The following is a 22155-nucleotide window of genomic DNA, read 5'->3' on the forward strand; positions in this document are numbered from 1 at the left end:
GTAATTTCAATGGACTTTTATGACTCAAAGCTCTCCTAGCTGTGCAGTTTAGGAACTAGATCAAGCACACTTGTAGTTCTTTTGTTTGGAACACAACCCTGCATCCTGGCCATCACACAATTACTGTTGTTTACTCAATCCAAAAACTGTCCATTATAAATCACAATCTGGGTCAGGTGGGCATAATTTGAAAGCTTGTTCTATTGCCAACATGACTAGCTAAATTATAAAATTACAGTGTTTACATTTTAGTCATTTAGCAGACACTCTTATCCAGAGCGACTTACTGGCCCCCCGTGGGAATCAAACCCACTGAGCTACATCCCTGCCAGCCATTCCCTCCCCTACCCTGGGCGACGCTGGGCCGATTGTGCACCTCCCCATGGGTGTCCCGGTCGCGGCCAGCTACGACAGAGCCTGGATTCGAACCAGGATCTCTAGTGGCACAGCTAGCACTGCGATGCAGTGCCTTAGACCACTGCGCCACTCGGGAGTGTTAGTGTTACGGATACAGGTATCCTGTGTGTGTTTTTGTGTTTTTCCTCTCCTTCTGCCCTAATCACAGGTGTCCTTTATGTTCCTGATTGGTGGTCGTTGGGGTGTCCTACCTGTCCGACATCCGTTTGGCTGTATGTGAGTATGGATACTGTGGTGTCCTGTGTTTTGTGTACTCACTCATTTGCTGGTTACTCTGTTTGGTAACTTTGTTGTGTGTTTCTGGGAAAAGGGGGATTTAAGCAAGTTGCCCTTGGGCATACATTACCCGTAGGAAGAAAATTGTCTAAAAACACTAGTTAGACCTGAGCGGACCACCCACTGTAATTTTTGTATGATTAGCAGTAGCTTAGCGGTTCTTGAGGCAGGCAAGATCAGTTTAGGTTTTTGTTTTACATTATTGTTTCATTTCTTGGGTCCATTTCTTGGGTCTATGCCGCTTTTTAGGGATGGTTGGCTACTACACGTAGTTTATGTAAAAATGTATCTGTGGTAGTTGCTCCATTAACGGATTTGCTCAGTCCGGCGAGAATATTTGTATGGTCTGAAGATTGTCGTACTGCTTTCAACACTGCTAAAGCACTCTTATGTAGTACTCCTGTTCTTACTGCGGCAGATTTTGAACGACCGTTTAAACTGGAGGTAGATGCAAGTGCCAGAGGTGCTGGTGCTGTTCTACTGCAGCCGGACCAGAGTGGAGATGACCATCCTGTCTGTTATTTTTCGTGGAAATTTAACAAATGTCAGACAAACTATTCCACCATTGAACAAGAAGCTCTAGCTTTGTTGTTAGCTCTGCAGTACTTTGAAGTTTATGTTGGTTCCAGTGCATTACCAGTGATAGTGTATACTGACCATAACCCCTTAGTTTTTCTCCACTGGATGTACAACCAGAACCAACGCCTTATGCGTTGGGCACTTGTAGTGCAAAATTATAATTTGGAGATCCGCCACAAAAAGGGGTCGGATAATGTGTTGGCAGATGCTTTGTCTCGTGTTTAAAGAATTAGTTTTTGTTTAAATCTTTGATCTTTGAATTTTGGGTGTTGTGATGGTACGTGTGTCACAAACCCTTGTGGTTTGCTCTTTTAAAGGTGGGAGTGTTACGGATACAGGTATCCTGTGTGTTTTTGTGTTTTTCCTCTCCTTCTGCCCTAATCACAGGTGTCCTTTATGTTCCTGATTGGTGGTCGTTGGGGTGTCCCACCTGTCCGACATCCGTCTGGCTGCTGATTGCCCAGGTGGACCAATCAGTGGACATTCCTCTGTATTGCACCACTTGTTTCTGGTTTTTCACTTACACCTCCCATTGTTTTAAAAGCCAGTCAGTTGTGTTTGTTGAGAGAGACTATTTCCGTATGTGTCCTGTGTTTTGTGTACTCACTAATTTGCTGGTTACTCTGTTTGGTAACTTTGTTGTGTGTTTCTGGGAAAGGGGGATTTAAGCAAGTTGCCCTTGGGCATACATTACCCGTAGGAAGAAAATTGTCTAAAAACACTAAAAACACTAGTTAGACCTGAGCGGACCACCCACTGTAATTTTTTTATGATTAGCAGTAGCTTAGCGGTTCTTGAGGCAGGCAAGATCAGTATTTACATTATTGTTTCATTTCTTGGGGCCTGCTCAGCCCTTTCCCCAAACCTTTACAGTGTGTTCAAAATAAACATCTTGTGTTTGACGGTAGTTTATGGTTGTCGGTGTATTTTTTGTTCTCACTGTTTCCATGCCATGATTCTAATTTGCATTAATTATGTTACGGGTCTCTGTTCCATCCACCCTAGACTTTTAAAGCCACAGGGTTCGTAACAGTTAGGCTTTCACAGTTCAAATTCAGGGAAACAGATTACAATTTTGGTGTGCATAGAAAGGAGTCACGTCTCCTCCCGTTACTCCCCTCCGGCGCTCTGATTCGCCGGTCTACTGAGCCACCGGTCTGAGCGCACCACCTCGGCAACACCAGAATGGAAACCCAACGCACCCTAATCACCTCCAGAGCACCTGCACCTCATCATCTCATCACCACCCCTATTTAGCCCTGGACTGTTCTGTATTATGTTGTGTGTGATTGTTTAGCGTCGTGTCGTTTACTCTCTCTTTGTTATTCTCTTTCTCATTATTAAGTAAACCTTGACCTTGTTACTTCCTGCGTCTGCGTCCTGCCTCTTTGTATATCAGTACTCGTCACAGAATCACACACCACGAAAATGGATGCAGGAGGAGTTTCCCAGTGCCTCGACCAGCAGCAGCTTGCCCAGTTGAACTCTGCATAACTCTGCATAATCTGCCCAGTGCATCCAATCCACCTGTTCCCGTGATATCACCCACTTCTGCGGGAACACTCTTCATACCGGAGCGCTCTGACAGTAAAACTACTAAATGTAGCGGCTTCCTGCTACAGGTTTCACTTTACATGGCGCGTCAGCCTGGGGCATATCCATCTGACCAAGCCAGGATAGTGCTAGTGATTTCGCTACTTAAAGGAAAGGCGCTGGATTGGGCCACGGCAGTCTGTGAAGGAGAGGAGGCAGTGGCGCTTCCCTACCCCACCTTCCTCGCTCGATTCAGGGCGGTGTTTGATCATCCCACGGAGGGAAAGGACGGGGGTGAGCGTCTTCTCCATCTACAACAGAGAGAGGGGCCCGCGTCCGAGTACGCTCTGAGCTTTCGCACGGTGGCGGTGTCTTCCGGCTGGAATGAGCGTGCTCTACGCACGGCCTTCAGGAGAGACTTACGGGAGGACATTAAGACGGAGGTTGTATGTCAGGACGACGAGATGGACCTTGATACACTCATCACCACGTCCATCCATCTTGATGACATGTTGAGAGAGAGACACCTCAGCGTTCCCAACACCTCCCGGAGCCTCGACGCTCACCCCATCTGAGCTATGGAAGCTGCCCTGCTTCTGAGTCCTCACCCATGGAGGTGGGCAGCACCCCCTACACCACCACGGACCACAGATCTCCTGGCGGCTCCCTATCTAGGTGGTATGACTCCCGTCGCCGCTCTGTGCGTTTTATTTCATCTCCTATCACAAAACCATTGTTTTTAGTTCCCATAACAGTGATTGGTTATTCCTTCTCTTCCATTTCTACTGCAATGATAGATTCCGGATCAGCGGGGAACCTTATAGATAGGGAGCTGGTCTCTGAATGGGGGTTGAGAGTCCGCCCTCCAGCCCAACATTCCACGTGAGTACGCAGATCTCTCCGATGTCTTCTCTTCATTAAAGGCTACTTGTCTCCCTCCTCACAGGCCCTGGGACTGCGCCATTGACATGCTGGAGGGACAACACCCCCTTGAAGAGTCGCATTTACCCCCTTTCCATGGCCGAGACTGAGGCCATGGAGAAGTATGTGGCAGAGACCCTGAAACAGGGGTTCATCAGACACTCTACCTCTCCTGCCTCCGCAAGCTTCTTCTTCGTGGCCAAAAAAGACGGAGGACTGAGACTATGCATTGACTACAGGGGGCTGAAAGCAGTCACCACCAAGTACCGGTACCCCCTCCCTCTGGTTCCGTCGGCCATCGAGCAGCTACGAGGGGCCCGGTACTTTACCAAGTTGGACCTGAGGAGTGCCTACAACCTGATCCGAATCCGGGAAGGAGACGAGTGGAAGACGGCAGTCAGCACTACCTCAGGCCACTATGAATACTGTGTCATGCCCTACGGCCTCGCCAACGCACCTTCTGTGTTCCAGTCCTTTGTCAATGACGTGTTCCGGGACATGCTGAGTAGACAGGTGGTGGTGTACTTCGACGATATCGTTATCTACTCGGCTACGTTCGAGGAGGACATCCGAGCTGTCCTACTCCGCCTCCGGGAACACAGCCTGTTGGTGAAGGGGGAGAAATGCGAATTCCACCAACAGGCCATCTCCTTCCTGGGATGCAGGATCAGTCCTCAGGGGGTGTTCATGGAAGGACTGAAGACGGATGCCGTCTGGTCATGGCCAGTCCCCACCACCATCAAGGGCCTACAGAGCTTCCTGGGCTTCGCCAATTTCTACCGGCGTTTCATCAGGTCCTTCAGCTCCATAGCCGCCCTGCTCACCTCTCTCCTTAAGGGTGGGCCTCAGAAGCTGGCCTGGAACCCTGAGGCTGATGCTGCCTTCAAGAGGCTGAAAGAGAGGTTCAGCACAGCTCCCATCCTAAAACACCCAGATCCATCTCGTCCTTTCATCCTGGAGGTGGACGCATCGGAGGAGGGCGTGGGTGCGGTCCTCTCCAAGCAGCACGGTAAGCCATAGAAAATGTATCCCTGTGCCTTTTTCTCTAAAAAGCTTACCCACGCAGAGAGGAACTATGGAGTTGGAGACAGGGAGCTGTTGGCAGTAGAGGAATGGAGACACTGGCTGGAGGGCACAGTCCAACCATTCCGGATTCTTACTGACCACCAGAATTTGGAGCACATACGGGCAGTGAAACAGATGAACTCTCGTCAAGCCAGGTGGGTCCAATTCTGTCCTACCGCCCAGGATCCCAGAATGTGAAAGCCAACGCACTCTCCAGGATGTACCATACCGGAGAAAGGAAGGATCTGGGGGATCCTGCCCTCGTCTCATCGTTGCACCTGTCGTTTGGGATGTGGACGAAGACATCCGCCTGGCGGCTCAGGAGGACCCAGCGCCTGCCAACGCCCCTCCGGGGTGCGTGTATGTACCCACCAGTGTCCGTGACCGCCTGCTGATCTGGGCGCACACTAACCTTACGGCAGGGCACTCTGGTATTACGCACACCCTGCATTCTCTAGCCCCAAAATACTGGTGGCCCACCTTGGCTTCTGATATCTCCCGCTATGTCAACTCCTGTTCCGTATGTGCCCAAACGAAGACACCCCGGAACGCCCCGGCAGGCAAACTAGTTCCTCTCCCAGTGCCTCAGCGACCTTGGTTACACCTGTCCATAGACTTTGTCACCGACCGTCCACGTTCTGACGGCTTCACCACAGCAGTTTTTTACACTAACTGGTCTTTCTTCTGCTCTCCAGGTCGCTGAGGTCCTGTTCCAACAGGTCTTCCGGCATTATGGACTTCCTGAGGACATCGTCTCGGACCGTGGCCCCCAATTCACCTCCCGAGTGTGGAAGGCTTTCCTGGAGAAGATCGGGGCCACGACCAGCCTCACTTACGGGTATAGGCCTCAGTCTAATGGGCAGGTGGAGCGCATGAACCAGGAGCTGGGGAGGTTTCTTCGTTGCCACTGTCAGGACCGGCAGGGTGAGTGGGCGAGGTTTCTTCCCTGGGCAGAATATGCCCAGAACTCCCTCGTTCACTCCTCCACGGGGCTCACTCCCTTCCAGTGCGTCCTGGGGTACCAGCCGGCCCTGGCCCCTTGGACACCCAGCCAGACCGATGCGCCCGCTGTCGACGAGTGGTTCCACAGGGCAGGACAGGTCTGGGACGCCGCTCATATCCATCTCCAGAGGGCCATTCGTCGGTAGAAGGACCAAGCCGACTGCCACCGCAATGAGGCCCCTGTATTCCAGCCTGGTGATCATGTCTGGCTGTCCACAAAAAACCTCCCTCTCCGCCTGCCCTGCAAGAAAATGAACCCCCGGTTTGTGGGTCCGTTTAAGGTCCTCCGGCGGATAAATGAGGTATCATACCGGCTGCTCCTTCCCCCTCACTACCGTGTCTCACCCACTTTTCATGTGGCTCTCCTCAGGCCGGTAGTTCCTGGTCCTCTGGCGGATGCCATCCCCCGGGGTACGCCTCCTCCGCCCCTGGACATTGATGGGAGTCCGGCATATGCAGTGAGGGACTTGCCGGACTCCAGGTTCCGTGGGGGACGGCTCCATTACCTGGTGGACTGGGAGGGGTATGGTCCTGAGGAGAGGAGCTGGGTTCCGGCTGGGGACGTTCTGGACCCCAACCTAATTCGGGACTTCCACCGTCGCCGCCCTGACCGGCCCGCTCCACGTCTTTGGGGTCGTCCTCCTAGCTGGCGACGTCCTGCGGCTGGAGCCACACGTCGGGGGTGGTTCTGTCATGTCTCCTCCCGTTGCTCCCCTCCGGCGCTCTGATTCGCCAGTCTACTGAGCCACCGGTCTGAGCGCACCACCTTGGCAACACCGGAATGGAAACCCAACACACCCTAATCACCTCCAGCGCACCTGCACCTCATCTCATCACCACCCCTATTTAGCCCTGGACTGTTCTGTATTATGTTGTGTGTGATTGTTTAGCGTCGTGTCGTTTACTCTCTCTTTGTTATTCTCTTTCTCATTATTAAGTAAACCTTGACCTTGTTAATTCCTGCATCTGTGTCCTGCCTCTTCGTATATCAGTACTCTTCACAGCGTTCAGGTTTGTGTGCTGTGGCAAATTTTCTTCACAATAGACAAACACAGGCTCATTCTGTTCAGAACAACACAGGGTATGATGTCTTGTCATCTTGTAACTGTACATCAAACATAGTGATCATAAACGTTGACACTGTATATGACATGAGTTTTATGCTATGAAAATGTGAAGTGCACATTTGGACTCACAGGTGTTTGGCTTGCTTGTATGACATCAAAGCGGTATTTATGATAATCCTCAATGTCTCATCTTTCAAAATACATAGTCCTCTTTATTTTCATATTTTCCCTCACTCAGACAACAAAACATTTGCAAAGGTTGCCCAAGCGCAGAGCCAGATCCATGATGTCATGTTACTGTACAGCCACTGCGTTCCATTTTAGGTGTTTTGAGTTCCCAAATCTGCCATTTTCAACCCATATACAGGTATGAGTGTAAAGGGCTATGATATATGTTTGCAACATAATACAGTTTGTCTTTAATGCATAATCTCTATCGTTAAGTCACCTACATGTGTAGCTCATTGTGGTTGACTGAGAATGGTTTTCCACTGCAATTGGCATTGTATGTTGTTGACAGTTTGCCAACAGAATCGATTATATGTCAAAGCTGAAGCTGTGTAGCCTTTGTCAAGGCCATGTATGTTTGTTATGGCTTTGTCCTGTGTGTGCTTGTTAGTTTTTACAACCACACACCGAGGGGGATGTAGGCCTATAACATTGTACAACCAAATAGTGTTTTCTTTCAGGATCTTTTTTTCAGGTGTGCATAATGTTTGGTAAAACAGATAGCTGTATAGACCCCTCTGTAGCTCAGTTGGTAGAGCATGGCGTTTGCAACGCCAGGGTTGTGGGTTTGATCCCCACGGCTGTCACGCTCTGGCTCCGGGACTCTGTATGTTGAGCCAGGGTGTGTTCGTTTCTTTGTGTTCTGTTTCTTGGTTGGGTTTTTCTAGGTTGTTGTGTTTCTTTGTTTGAGTGACTCCCAATCAGAGGTAACGAGTGTCAGCTGTTGGCTCGTTGTCTCTGATTGGGAGCCATATTTAAACTGTCTGTTTTCATCTTGTGTTTGTGGGTTTTTGTTCCTTTACGGTCATTGTTACTGTGGACTTCACGAATCGTCTATTGTTTTGGTTTTTGCACTTTAATATAATAAAGTCAATCATGTTCGCTCAACACGCTGCGTATTGGTCTACTCCTTTTGAAGACGATCGTGACAACGGCGGGCCAGTATGAAAAAAGTATGAAAATGTATGCACTCACTAACTGTAAATCGCTCTGGATAAGAGTGTCTGCTAAATGACTAAAATGTAAAGTGTTTCCATTAATAAATGTCAACATCAACAGTTGACATCATAATTTATATTTTATTCAACCTGCCTCTAAAATTGCTTTTTCAGATAGGCTACCATGTTCCATTAAATGGGCAATCTGCAGTTGCTACATCCATCTTTTAAATGAATGATGTGTTTATAGCCTACCCATTGATTCTTGAAGAATATAACTTATTGATGCTTCATGCGCTTAGTTCAGCTGTCGTACCCCATCAGAACCCAAAATATGAGCTTGTTTTACTCCTTTGTAAACAATGTAAATGTAAACAAACACTGTAGCCTATATCCTCAAAACATGGTTAAAACTATAATATCGATATCATGGATGGTCAGTCCCTGTATCCATAGCTCTGTCCATGAGTTTGAGGGTGGTTACATTTTTTCAGCCCCAGATGTTTACTAAATTAGTGTCGGGTTAACTTTGTTATTGTTCGAATTACAGATTGCCCCTTTAAACTGTTGGCTATTGCTTGAATAGTGAGCTACAACCCGGCGCTAGGATCCGGAGGAGTGAGCTCTGCATCTCTCGCTCTCCCTCTGCCCCATCTCTCTCCCTCTTTTCTCCAACGCCTGTTTTAAAGTCTCTGCCAGACTTCGACTCACACGCTACTTCCTGGATGGAGGAATGGAAAGCTTCCAGTGCTGCTCCAACTATTCCCTCTCTGTTTTCGCCAGCAGAACCGCTGCAGCTCTCCGTTGCATGGACTAGCCTATTGCCAATAGCGTCCTCTGCTCCTATCCCCTCGATCCTTCTTGAATGAACTGATTCAAGCTTGAAAGCCAGATCTCTCCTAACTGACATGTTTTTCTTTGGGAGTATCAAGAAGCTGTTTGGAAGGAGGTTTTGAGAAGTAAATATTGTTTTCTGGAAGTTCCAGACAGCACTGAATATAATTCCACTGAACAGTCACTAGCCTACATTTAGCAGCATTTGCGCTGTTTTTACGCAGCGGACATTGATTATTTGATCAGACGGATAACTCAACAGTTGCCCTTTTTGCTCTCGATGTTCAATTTGTCATGCGGAGGCTACTGCAATCGTGTTGCTGGTGGATCTTGTCTCTGATTTTGTCTGCCTTCGTTCTCTTTTTGGCCGACAGTCATCCTGGTAAGTTTTTCGAAGTCGCATCTCTCTGTTTTCCAGGCTTGGCGATGACTTGAGACGCCGTGGAGTAGGCTAGGGAACATTAGTGCAATTAAGGACCTGTAATGTTGACTTGTTCAGTCTATAAAATAATGCTGTGCAAATGTGTTCCATGCGCCTTTTTCATAATTAGGCTATACATTAAATCAGACACTAACCACGGTCAACGATATTATTTGGGATTATGGAAATATAGATTTCTGACGCAAAATGATTAGTTTTTCCATGGTTATTTTTTCGTGAATTTATTATATCTCCAGTAGTCTACAGTCCATTCAAAGGTGGTGAAACTCCCTTCCACTTTATCCCCATTAACTCGCGAACGGCATATATCAACAGGAAAGATCATAAGAATTAGTGTATAACCAATATAGACAATTCTGTTCCAACAACTATCTGAAATGTATATACAATACTCAGAAATATACTTGATAATTGACAGCGGAGAGCCCATGTAACGAAACCGTTATCGCCAAGCCGTGTTGCTACAGTGCAGAAAATACTAATCAACCGCGCTGAAAACATGTAGATGTATCGTTGTATGAGGCTATATCACATTCCAACTGAGTTTAACTACAAGGTTATGGATTAACCCATAAAGCATATAAAACGATCATCGTTAGCTGGAAAGCAACAGCAGGTAATTGACACAAATAGCTACCCAAATTTGCGGTCCATTTGACGCCGATACATAATTGTTTTAAAACATCTTATAGGCTAGGCTACATCCTTGAGTCTTGGCGCAATGTTCCTATTCTGACTTGCCAAAAAGAAAATGAGAGAGAAACGATGACTGCCTGAATCAATGGAAATGTTGCTCGAGGAGCTTCGTCATTTGGAATGCTTAATAGAAACATTCCTATAAATAATTGTCAATATTTGACTATGCTCAGACTAATGAAGGTCCTTGGGATTTGCGAATATAGGCTATAACCTACTCGCTCGGATGCTGAGAGGATGATTCGCACCGCTCTCCTTATGGCTTTGTTTGTAGAATTTTAATTTGGGTGACCTTGACTGAGTGGCACGCGAGTTTCCTCAAGCTTTTTAAATTTGATCTCATGACTGCAAAATACAATTATTTTTTGCGTGCTTGACAGTCCCTACAGGGGAAGGCGCTGCTATGGACTCTCCTGAAATCCCCAACACATATTGTTTTGTCCTATCATATGAATAGATATAAATCCAATAGGTGAAGGTTTTTTTGCAGAATGAAATGATCACAACAACTTTGAATGAGATTAATTACACATTACATCTTGTGCTACTATATAGGCTTATTTGCAAGCCAAGAGACTCATTATGATTCCCATGTAACCTTGATATGTAATTCAATTATTTTACATGGCATCCCATATCTCTGAAGAGATAGGATGTAATTAAATGCGTATCCAGCTACAGGAAAAGTATGAAGTGCACTGCAAAGCATCACTTTTTAATGGTCATTTACATGCCGGAAATACATTGTGTGTGTGTCACTATTTCTCTCTCTCTCGCTCTCTCTCTCTCTGTGTGTGTGTTTGTGATGATTAACTTCTCATATTTTCTCTCTCTCTAAAATATGAAAAAATATATATTACTGTGCTGTGTGCTCTTTGCAAATCCAAAACCAAGTCTAATCCGTCACCCCTGGTTTGTACCATTTGGCTGTTATGAAAAAAATCGTAGGCTACTTTACTGAGAAATCCACACTTCATACTTGATTTACATTTTACATTTACATTTTAGTCATTTAGCAGACACTCTTATCCAGAGCGACTTACAGTTAGTGAGTGCATACATTTTCATACTGGCCCCCGTGGGAAACGCGCCCACAACCCTGGCGTTGCAAGTGCCATGCTCTACCAACTGAGCTACAGGGGACACGATTTCTAACTTCTTCTGAAATTCCATCATAAAAGCTGAAGGAAACATGGGGATGGACCCTTGTTAAGCATTCTGATTCCTTTTATTTTGACTCATCTCCCTTCTCACATTAAATCTGATCACTAATCTGGAGAGAAATCAACCAGAGGGAGAGGGATCAGTCAGAAGTGGGGGTCAAACTGCAGAGAAGATGGATAGAGGGAGAGATGGATGAATGCTGTATACACCAAAATATATGGTTCTAAATAGTACTAGATAGGGGTTATTTGGCTTGTAACCATAGCGGAACCCTTTTTGTTGTTATATAGAATCCTTTTTTGAAGGGTCAATAAAGAACCATGCTAATAAGGCTCTAAATGGAACCTATATGGTGCTATAAATAACCCTTTCCAATGGTTCTATGAAAAACCATAATTTTTTTTTATATATAGCAACAAAAAAGGATTCCGCTATGGTTACAACCCTTTTTGGGGCAAATATAAACATTTTTTTATGGTTCTTTGTAGAACCTTTTATGGAGAATGGTTCTATAAATAGCTTTTCTCAATCTGAAAGGTTCTTTGTAGATCCTTTTGAAGAACCATACAGGGTTTTTTATTCTGGTCAGCCTTATTAGATTGTTAAAATTCCATAGGTGTTATTATTGTGTTAATTGATAAGTTGAATGAAGTGAGCTACCTCTGGAACAGCTGGGGGTCCTTGAGGAGAGAATTGAGAACCACTGACTGATTTAGTCAACTGTTCTCAATTGAACAAGGCCATATGTGAATCTTTCAAAAGACACCATTACTGGTCATATTCATATACTGAACAAAAATACAAACGCAACATGTAAAGTGTTGGTTTCATGAGCTGAAATAAAAGATACCAGAAATGTATTTCGCTCAAATTGTGTGCACAAATTTGCTTACATCCCTGTTAGTGAGCATTTGATCCTTTGCCAAGATAATCCATTCACCTGACAGGTGTGGCATATCAAGAAGCTGATTAAACAGCATGATCATTACACAGGTACACCTTGTGCTGGATACAATAAAAGGCCACTCTAAAATGCCATAGATGTCTCAAGTTTTGAGGGAGCGTGCAATTGGCATGCTGACTGCACGAATGTCCACCAGAGCTGTTGCCAGATAATTTAATGTTCATTTCTACCATAAATCACCTCCAAAGTTGTTTTAGAGAGTTTGGCAGTATGTCCAACTGGCCTCACAAACGCAGACCACGTGTATCCGCGCCAGCCCAGGACCTCCACATCCGGCTTCTTCACCTGCGGGATCGTCTGAGACCAGCCACCCGGACAACTGATGAAACTGAGGAGTATTTCTGTCTGTAGTAAAGCCCTTTTGTGGGGAAAAACTCATTCTGATTGGCTGGGCCAGCACCCATAGCTGCGCCCCTGCCCAGTCATGTGAATTCCATAGATTAAGGCCTAATGAATTTATTTCAATTGACTGATTTCCTTATATGAACTGTAACTAATTCGTTGAAATTGTTGCATGTTGCGTTTATATTTTTGTTCAGTATATATAACATGTAATGGCATAACACAACACATGAGATAAACTGGAATGACACTCTCACTCACGGTTGCACAAAAAGAGCTGTGAGCAAAGCACGCCCCAAAATATTCAAAAGAGCCACCTCCACTACATGTTAAATATCGCTAAAAGAGCAAAGAACCCTTTTGTGAACGGTAAATAACCGTTGAAGAGCTCAAAGGGTTCTTTGAGTCTGTATGGTTCTACATTGAACCATCACCCTTCCCAAAGAATCCTTCAGGAAATCTATTTTTTTTGTGTGTAGCCCAGCATTAGTGACAGAATTCAGAACAGGAGGAGGATGGAATTACATTAGAGGAGTGATGAATGCTTGAGGAACAGGACATTGTCACAGAAGGGTAAATACACACCCCAAGGACTGGGACTCTCTCTCTCTCTCTTTTGCTATCTGCTGGTGTGCAGTGTGTCGAACATCAAGGTGTCAGGCTGCTGTATGCAGCACTAGGGGTTGGGTGGGACGGGTAGCGGTACATGGAGAGAAAAGCAGAGTTGTATCGCATCTGTATGTGTTACTGCAAGCTGTTGTTTGACAAAAGTGATCGTTTTTAGTTATGACTAAATTCAAAGTAAGAGGGTGAAAGAGAATGCAAGTTAAAGCATATACGATTTTATAGTTAATCACCAATATTTTCTGTTTTGTATAGTTCACCTCGTTAACTAGTTTATTGGACTGTAATAGTTTATTACAAACTGTGACCTTTACCCCCAGAGCATTAAACGTGCTTTAACTGTTCACAATAGTCAGACTCACGTCTCCTTCAATGTCATGTCAATAGGTGGCAGGTAGCCTAGCGGTTAAGAGCGTTGAGCCAGTAACCGAAAGGTCGCTAGTTGAAAAATCTGTCGATGTTCCCTTGATCAAGGCACATAACCCCAATTGCTCCTGTAAATCGCTCTGGATGAGAGTGTCTGCTAAATGACTAAAATGTAAATGTCAAATGTTTTCCGTAATCTCGGTTAACCCAGAACTAAAGTCTCGCATAATTGGATAGCTGCTTGATTAAGTTATGGTTCCATACATGTTAAGAGAAGTGATTAAGAGATGCTAGAACGAGGAACGGAACCGGAATGAGGAGCTCCACCCTCTCTCTTTGCAAGGTATGGGCAAGTCTATGGGCCGAATGTCCCCCCCACCCCCTTCTGAAATTCCAAAACCTGATTTGTCTTAATAACCGCTGCTCGTTATCCTACCCATACCATTCAGTCCTGACAGATTATTTGGTTAATGCGCAGAATCTGTCCAGGAGAGATGATGTCTTCCATCAATACAGCCAAACTGTATTATTCTTGTCATGTTTCTGTGAAAGAGGCTGCTGCACTCTTCTGTCTCCCGTAAGGGCCAGTTTGCTGACTGTGCAGTGGGGCCGCACAAACATCTGTTTGGGATATAAAAATTGCTGAATATCACTGTGGGGTGTCTCCTGCCATAGGGCACTGGCTCCAGCCTCCACTCCCCAGCTTTGGTGTGAGTGTACTACTGAGTCTAGCCACAGCCAGGCAGCCAGACTAGTAATGAAGACAGAACACATCACGCTGTCACTCACTTCTCCACCATTCAGCCCAAGGATACTAGAAGGAAAGACGGAGAGAGAGAAAGAGATCTGTTTGGCCTTCGATCAGTCCCCTTGTCTGTGAAATGAATGTATGTAGTTCACAAAACAAGCAAAACAGAACAGTCATTGTACTCTTTTGAGAAGCTCCTGAGCCAGCACATCTTTTCATTTTCCTCTCCTTTTTTATTTATTTACCTTCCCTTCATTGTCGTCTGGGGAGAGTGCAATTGTTTGAATCTGATAGAATGAAATAATGTGTTTATTATCCATTCTGAGCCGGCAGCGCCTTCAATTTCGTGTCGCAGTGTGTGATAGTAGGCTAAAGGTTGACATTTAGGGAGGATTGGATATGCTCTTGGCCTCAGTAACAACATTATCATCATCATCATCATCTCTCCCAGCACTGGCTATTATCTGCCTGGAGCAGCTCTAATGTCCGCCAGGTCACTTTATCAGTCACTGGGCCTGTCATCGTCGCCAAGCTCCCCCTAATAGATTGATTAAAAGATATGGGGGGTAGCAGACAGTTAACGGTGTGGGATGCTGTCATGTTGCAGTAGCTTCGTGATTTTCTACCGAGTTCTTGAGGAAAGTGTGGTTTGTGGAGAGAGATGCTGAACTATACGACCACACACTGCAATGTGTTGTGTATTGTGGTTATTGTAGTTATCTGAATTAGCTTTCTGGTAATTAGCATTAGGGCAATTAATAATGCTGATAATACTATTTATGAATATTTTCACTAATAGTAATAATAATGATACATTGAATAAAACATAAGAAGAAGATTGAAAATCTGTTAGAGTTTTCATCAGCATTTCTGCTCAGTTAGGCATCTCCGGGGGTTTTTCTGTCCCTCATCATTTTTTCGCCTCATAAACTCTGAAGCCCAGGAAGCTGCTGGGAAACACGCTCTGTGCTGGGAAGATTCCGGGCTGCCTTCCCTTTTTCTTTCCATAGCGCTTGGGCTTAATGGCCTGCTGAATATAAAAGCTGCTTCAGTCAACAGTGAGCTTTGGCGTCGCCTTTTCTTTTGTTCCAGCTCATTGTTTTAATCAAGTCTTCACTGGATTATTTTCAATGGGAAGGGGTGGGAGTTTCCCATAATTATTTTCAAGCTTTCAGGATTATTCACTGGTCTGCCCTTTGCTGCTTTAAAACTGCTCTTTCTGCTCTCCCTCTTCTTTCTCCTTCTGCTTCCCTCTCTTTTTGTGGGCTGGTCTGATTGCTTCCAGTGCGCTCCGGTTCAGTTAACGTGTTTCCTGCCCAGCCCTCTCTCTCTGTGAGAAGCACATCTCACGCTGTTAGATGCAGGGTGTCCATTATCCCTCATCATGCATTGAAGTAGACACTTTTCCAATCACACATCTTGCAAAGGCTTCATTTGATGTGCACACTGTAAAAAATAAATAAATAAACACATCTAGTTGTTTCAACTAATTATTTCTAAGTAACTGGTTCCACAACCTTTTTTTTGTTTACTCAACTTTTCAGTCAAAGTGTTACCTGAACCTAACATTTTTAGGTGCCCCAAACCTAGCTCCAACATGAGAAAATGTAGGCAAAAATTCAGTCAACTTAAAATGATGTGTATGCTCAATTTGTCTCATGTATTAATTCAACTAGAAATTATCATTTTGGCATTTTACCCCCAAAAAAGGCTGTGGAACTATACTGACCAAAAATATAAATGCAACAAGCAACAATTTCAACGATTTTTACTGAGTTACAGTTCATATAAGGAAATCAGTCAATTTAAATAAATAAATTAGGCCCTAATCTATGGATTTCACATGACTGGGCAGGGCGCAGCAATGATAGGCCCACCCACTTGGGAGCCAGTCCCACTCACTGGGGAGCCAGGCCCAGCCAATCAGAATTAGTTTTCCCCCACAAAAGGTCTTTATTACAGACAGGAATAGTCCTCAGTTTCATCAGCTTGGCTGGTCTCAGACGATCCCGCAGGTGAAGAAGCCGGATGTGGAGGTCCTGGGCTGGCGTGGTTACACGTGCTCTGTGGTTGTGAGGCCATTTGGACGTACTGCCAAATTCTCGAAAATGACGTTGGAGGCGGCTTATGGTAGAGAATGAACATTAAATTCTCTGGCAACAGCTCTGGTGGACATTCGTGCAGTCATCATGCCAATTGCACGCTCCCTCAAAACTTGACACATCTGTAGCATTGTGTTGTGTGACAAAACACAATGCTGTGGGCTTTTGTTGTCCCCAGCCTGTGTAATGATCATGCTCTTTAATCAGCTTCTTGATATGCCACACCTGTCAGGTGGATGGATTATCTTGGCAAAGGAGAAATGTTCACTAACAGGGATGTAAACAACTTTGTGTATACAATTTGAGAGAAATAAACGTTATGTGCGTAATGAAAATTTCGGGGATCTTTTATTTCAGCCCATGAAACATGGGACCAACACTTTATATGTTAGTGGTCCTCTGTAGCTCAGCTGGTAGAGCACGGCGCTTGTAACGCCAAGGTAGTGGGTTCGATCCCCGGGACCACCCATACACAAAAAATGTATGCACGCATGACTGTAAGTCGCTTTGGATAAAAGCGTCTGCTAAATGGCATATTATTATTATTATTATTATGTTGCGTTTATGTTTTTGTTCAGTATACAGTACCAGTCAAAAGTTTGGACACACCTACTCATTCCAGGGTTTTTCTTATTTTTTAAAACTATTTTCTACATTGTAGAATAATGGTGAACACATCAAAACTATGAAATAACACATATGGAATCATGTAGGAACCAAAAAAGTGTTAAACAAATCAAAATATATTTTATATTTGAGATTCTTCAAAGTATCCACCCTTTGCCTTGATGACAGCTTTGCACAATCTTGGCATTCTCTCAACCAGCTTCATGAGGTAGTCACCTGGAATGCATTTCAATTAACATGTGTGCCTTGTCAAAAGTTAAGTTGTGGAATTTCTTTCCTTCTTAATGCGTTTGAGCCAATCAGTTGTGTTTTGACAATGTATGGTTGGTATACAGAAGATAGCCCTATTTGGTAAAAGACCAAGTCCACATTACATTTAACATTTTTAGTCATTTAGCAGACGCTCTATTCCAGAGTGACTTACAGGAGCAATTAGGGTTAAGTGCCTTACTCAAGGGCACATCGACAGATTTTTCTTAAAGTGCAGTCGCAAAAAACATCAAGCGCTATAATGAAACTGGCTCTCATGAGGACCGCCACAGGAAAGGAAGACCCAGAGTTACCTCTGCTGCAGAGGATAAGTTCATTAGAGTTAACTGCACCTCAGATTGCAGCCCAAATAAATGCTTCACAGAGTTCAAGTAACAGACACATCTCAACATCAACTGTTCAGTAGAGACTGTGTGAATCAGGCCTTCATGGTCGAATTGCTGTAAATAAACCACTACTAAAGGACACCAATAAGAAGAATTAGACTGGTGGAAATCTGTCCTTTGGTCTGATGAGTCCAAATTTGAGATTTTTGGTTCCAACCGCCGTGTCTTTTTGAGACACAGAGTAGGTGAACGGATGATCTCCGCATGTGTGGTTCCCACCGTGAAACATGGAGGAGGAGGTGTGATGGTGTGGGATTGCTTTGCTGGTGACACTGTCTGTGATTTTATTTAGAATTCAAGGCACACTTAACCGGCATGGCTACCACAGCATTCTGCAGCGATACGCCATCCCATTTGTTTTGCGCTTAGTGGGACTATTATTTGTTTTTCAACAGGACAATGACCCAAAACACACCTCCAGGCTGTGTAAGGGCTATTTGACCATGGAGAGTGATGGAGTGCTGCATCAGATGACCTGGCCTCCACAATCACCCGACCTCAACCCAATTGAGATGGTTTGGGATGAGTTGGACCGCAGAGTGAAGGAAAAGCAGCCAACAAGTGCTCAGCATATGTGGGAACTCCTTCAAGACTGTTGGAAAAGCATTCCTCATGAAGCTGGTTGAGAGAATGCCAAGAGTGTGCAAAGCTGTCATCAAGGCAAAGGGTGGCTATTTGAAGAATCTCAAATATAAAACATATTTTGATTTGTTTAACACTTTTTTGGTTACTACATGATTCCATATGTGTTATTTCATAGTTTTGATGTGTTCACTATTATTCTACAATGTAGAAAATAGTAAAAATTAACAAAAACCCTGGAATGAGTAGGTGTGCCCAAACTTTTGATTCGTACTGTAGTTACACACACAGTGCTTTTAACATAAAGTTTTCATCTTACATACTTACATTGTGCATTTTCATAGTAATTATTATTCAACATGGGAGATTTGAACTCACAACCTCTTGATTCATGGCATTCTGATTTTTCTGCTATGCCACTATGTCAATTATCAGTTAATCTGACTATTCTCTCATCATTGATTTGATTGATTTATTTAAGCAATTTTAGGTTTAGTTGTCTAATGTTGGTGGGGCATATTAATCTGTATTAATGTTACTTCTTAATCACTATGATAAATAAAATAGTTTTTCTTGAGTTTACTATTAACATACCTGAGCTTTACTTTGAAGTGCAAAGTGTAGCAATACAGGGGAAATCAGTTAATGACACAGACATTGTGGCATAGCAGGAAGATTGGAATGCTGTGAACCAAGAGGTTGTGAGTTCAAATCCCAGGTGAGAACATGTTGAATACTAATTACTGTATAATGAACATGCACAATTTAATCATGTACGTCAACGTGTGTCAACTATGTATGTTAAAATCACTCTGTTTGTGTAACTAGTTCCACAGCCTTTATTTTAGGTAAGATGCCAAAATAATAATTTATAGTTGAATGAACATACAGTGGGGAGAACAAGTATTTGATACACTGCCGATTTTGCAGGTTTTCCTACTTACAAAGCATGTAGAGGTCTGTACTTTTTATCATAGGTACACTTCAACTGTGAGAGACAGAATCTAAAACAAAAATCCAGAAAATCACATTGTATGATTTTTAAGTAATTAATTTGCATTTTATTGCATGACATAAGTATTTGATCACCTACCAACCAGTAAGAATTCTGGCTCTCACAGACCTGTTTGCGATTACAGAGATCATACGTTTCTTGTAGGTCTTGATGAGGTTTGCACACACTGCAGCAGGGATTTTGGCCCTCTCCTCCATACAGACCTTCTCCAGATCCTTCAGGTTTCGGGGCTGTCGCTGGGCAATACGGACTTTCAGCTCCCTCCAAAGATTTTCTATTGGGTTCAGGTCTGGAGACTGGCTAGGCCACTCCAGGACCTTGAGATGCTTCTTACGGAGCCACTCCTTAGTTGCCCTGGCTGTGTGTTTTGGGTCGTTGTCATGCTGGAAGACCCAGCCACGACCCATCTTCAATGCACTTACTGAGGGAAGGAGGTTGTTGGCCAAGATCTCGCAATACATGGCCCCATCCATCCTCCCCTCAATACGGTGCAGTCGTCCTGTCCCCTTTGCAGAAAAGCATCCCCAAAGAATGATGTTTCCACCTCCATGCTTCACAGTTGGGATGGTGTTCTTGGGGTTGTACTCATCCTTCTTCTTCCTTCAAACACGTTGAGTGGAGTTTAGACCAAAAAGCTCTATTTTTGTCTCATCAGACCACATGACCTTCTCCCATTCCTCCTCTGGATCATCCAGATGGTCATTGGCAAACTTCAGACGGGCCTGGACATGCGCTGGCTTGAGCAGGGGGACCTTGCATGCGCTGCAGGCTTTTAATCCATGACGGCGTAGTGTGTTACTAATGGTTTTCTTTGAGACTGTGGTCCCAGCTCTCTTCAAGTCATTGACCAGGTCCTGCCGTGTAGTTCTGGGCTGATCCCTCACCTTCCTCATGATCATTGATGCCCCACGAGGTGAGATCTTGCATGGAGCCCCAGACCGAGGGTGATTGACCATCATCTTGAACTTCTTCCATTTTCTAATAATTGCGCCAACAGTTGTTGCCTTCTCACCAAGCTGCTTGCCTATTTTCCTGTAGCCCATCCCAGCCTTGTGCAGGTCTACAATTTAACCCTGATGTCTTTACACAGCTCTCTGGTCTTGGCCATTGTGGAGAGGTTGGAGTCTGTTTGATTGAGTGTGTGGACAGGTGTCTTTTATACAGGTAACGAGTTCAAACAGGTGCAGTTAATACAGGTAATGAGTGGAGAACAGGAGGGCTTCTTAAACAAAAACTAACAGGTCTGTGAGAGCCGGAATTCTTACTGGTAGGTAGGTGATCAAATACTTATGTCATGCAATAAAATGCAAATGTATTACTTAAAAAATCATACAATGTGATTTTCTGGATTTTTGTTTTAGATTCCGTCTCTCACAGTTGAAGTGTACCTATGATAAAAATTACAGACCTCTACATGCTTTGTAAGTAGGAAAACCTGCAAAATCGGCAGTGTATCAAATATTTGTTCTCCCCACTGTATGAGACAAATTCAGCAAACACATAATTTCTGCCTACATTTTCTCATGTTGGAGCTAAATTTGGGCCAACTAAAAATGTTTAGTTCAGGTAACACTTTGACCTTAAAGTTGAGTAAACAAAAGAAAAGGCTGTGGAACTAGTTACTTAATAATTACACTTTTTTTTTTTTTTTTTTTACAGTGCATGGAATATACTGCCTGTAATGCTTTTATAGAATTGCCATGTACTGTATCCCATGGATTGCAATACATGGATTAGTAACAATGGTCAAAATATTTTCCTCACAGTGGTTGATGAAGGAGACAAAGGGTAATGCATATATTATGCAAAGGTAATTGCAAGAGTTAATTGCTCACATGTCAAGTAACGATTAAGACCTTGCTGTAGATCATGATCTTCATTTCAAGTACGCTTGCCTGTTTACCAGAAAGGCAGATTAGAGGTTTAGAAAAGGCAAGTTGTGGCTTTTCCAATGTCCTTTAGGAGCAGCTGAATGTCGGGCTGCAGTAGAGTTGACGGCAACCTGCAGAGTAACCTCTCTCTCAGCGGTGCTATCACAAACAGTGCCTCAGGTGGAACAGGGATGGGATAGAGACGGGAGACCAGAGGGCGTAACATGAACGGGATAGAGACCAGAGGATGTACCACTGACAGGCCATACACTCCTCCCATTCTCCCAAACCCTTCTGCTACTCTCCACAGGCCTGGGCTCTAAATGAAAAGGACATCCCAGTTCACCAGTGATGCCTGCTGTGAGAGGGAGAGAGGAGGGGGAGGTGGGGAGACAGATAGAGGGGTAAACTCTCACCCCCTCTGTGGCTGTAACACTGCTTGCGTGCCAGGCTGTCAGTCCCCGGAGCATGAGGAGCAGTGTGGTGCCAGGGGAGGATGTCATTGCGGTGGATTGGTCAGTGTTAAAACGCCCAGGACTGACAGGCTGTCGGGTGAGGAGGCAGACAAGACTAACTGACACAGGAGCCAAACAAACACCAGCAGGAGGGGGAAGGAAAAGAAAGTGAGCATGTCACACACTCAAATTAGTAGTCTGTCCCGAGATGGCGAAGGCTAATTATCTGCTTATTCTCACAAATTTGGTTGTTGTTGTTGGATAGATGAACAGTGTGGTTTTATCACAAAAAAATGAATGGAATAGCTGTTAGTTGTTTGCCCAGTGATATATTTTCTCTCTTTATGGTTGCTATGACAGACGTTACAGCTCCACACACGTTACAGCTCTTATGTTCTCTATCAAGCCATTTGGCTTTAAGTCCTCTATTGAGTGCAGACAATCCATTGAAACATTGATTTGTGTCTTCAAATATCTAATTGATTTCTCAGCTTTTTTTGAACACCTAAAGTCACCCTTCACTCCGTTCCTCTTACCTTTTTTTGTGATCAAGAGTAGTTCGACATTGAAAGTTAAGTGATTAAACTTTCTTCTCAGACTTTTCTAAATTATTTATTTTCTAAATTATTTACATGTGACTG

The 22155-nt window shown here is 44.4% G+C and overlaps 1 protein-coding gene across 3 annotated transcripts in view; it reads left to right on the forward strand.

The window, feature by feature from the left end:
* The first annotated feature begins 8726 nt into the window (after positions 1–8726).
* The window catches only part of LOC121574943 (receptor-type tyrosine-protein phosphatase gamma), a 401205-nt gene continuing 387776 nt past the window's right edge, over positions 8727–22155 (forward strand). For all 3 annotated transcript variants that reach the window (XM_041887647.2, XM_041887648.2, XM_041887649.2), the window contains exon 1: positions 8727–9242. In XM_041887647.2, the coding sequence (XP_041743581.2) occupies positions 9155–9242 (88 nt within the window). In that variant the 5' untranslated portion in view covers positions 8727–9154. The remainder of the gene's footprint in view (positions 9243–22155) is intronic.

This window comes from Coregonus clupeaformis, chromosome 10 (assembly GCF_020615455.1).
Source record: "Coregonus clupeaformis isolate EN_2021a chromosome 10, ASM2061545v1, whole genome shotgun sequence".
NCBI classification, from domain to species: Eukaryota; Metazoa; Chordata; class Actinopteri; order Salmoniformes; family Salmonidae; genus Coregonus; species Coregonus clupeaformis.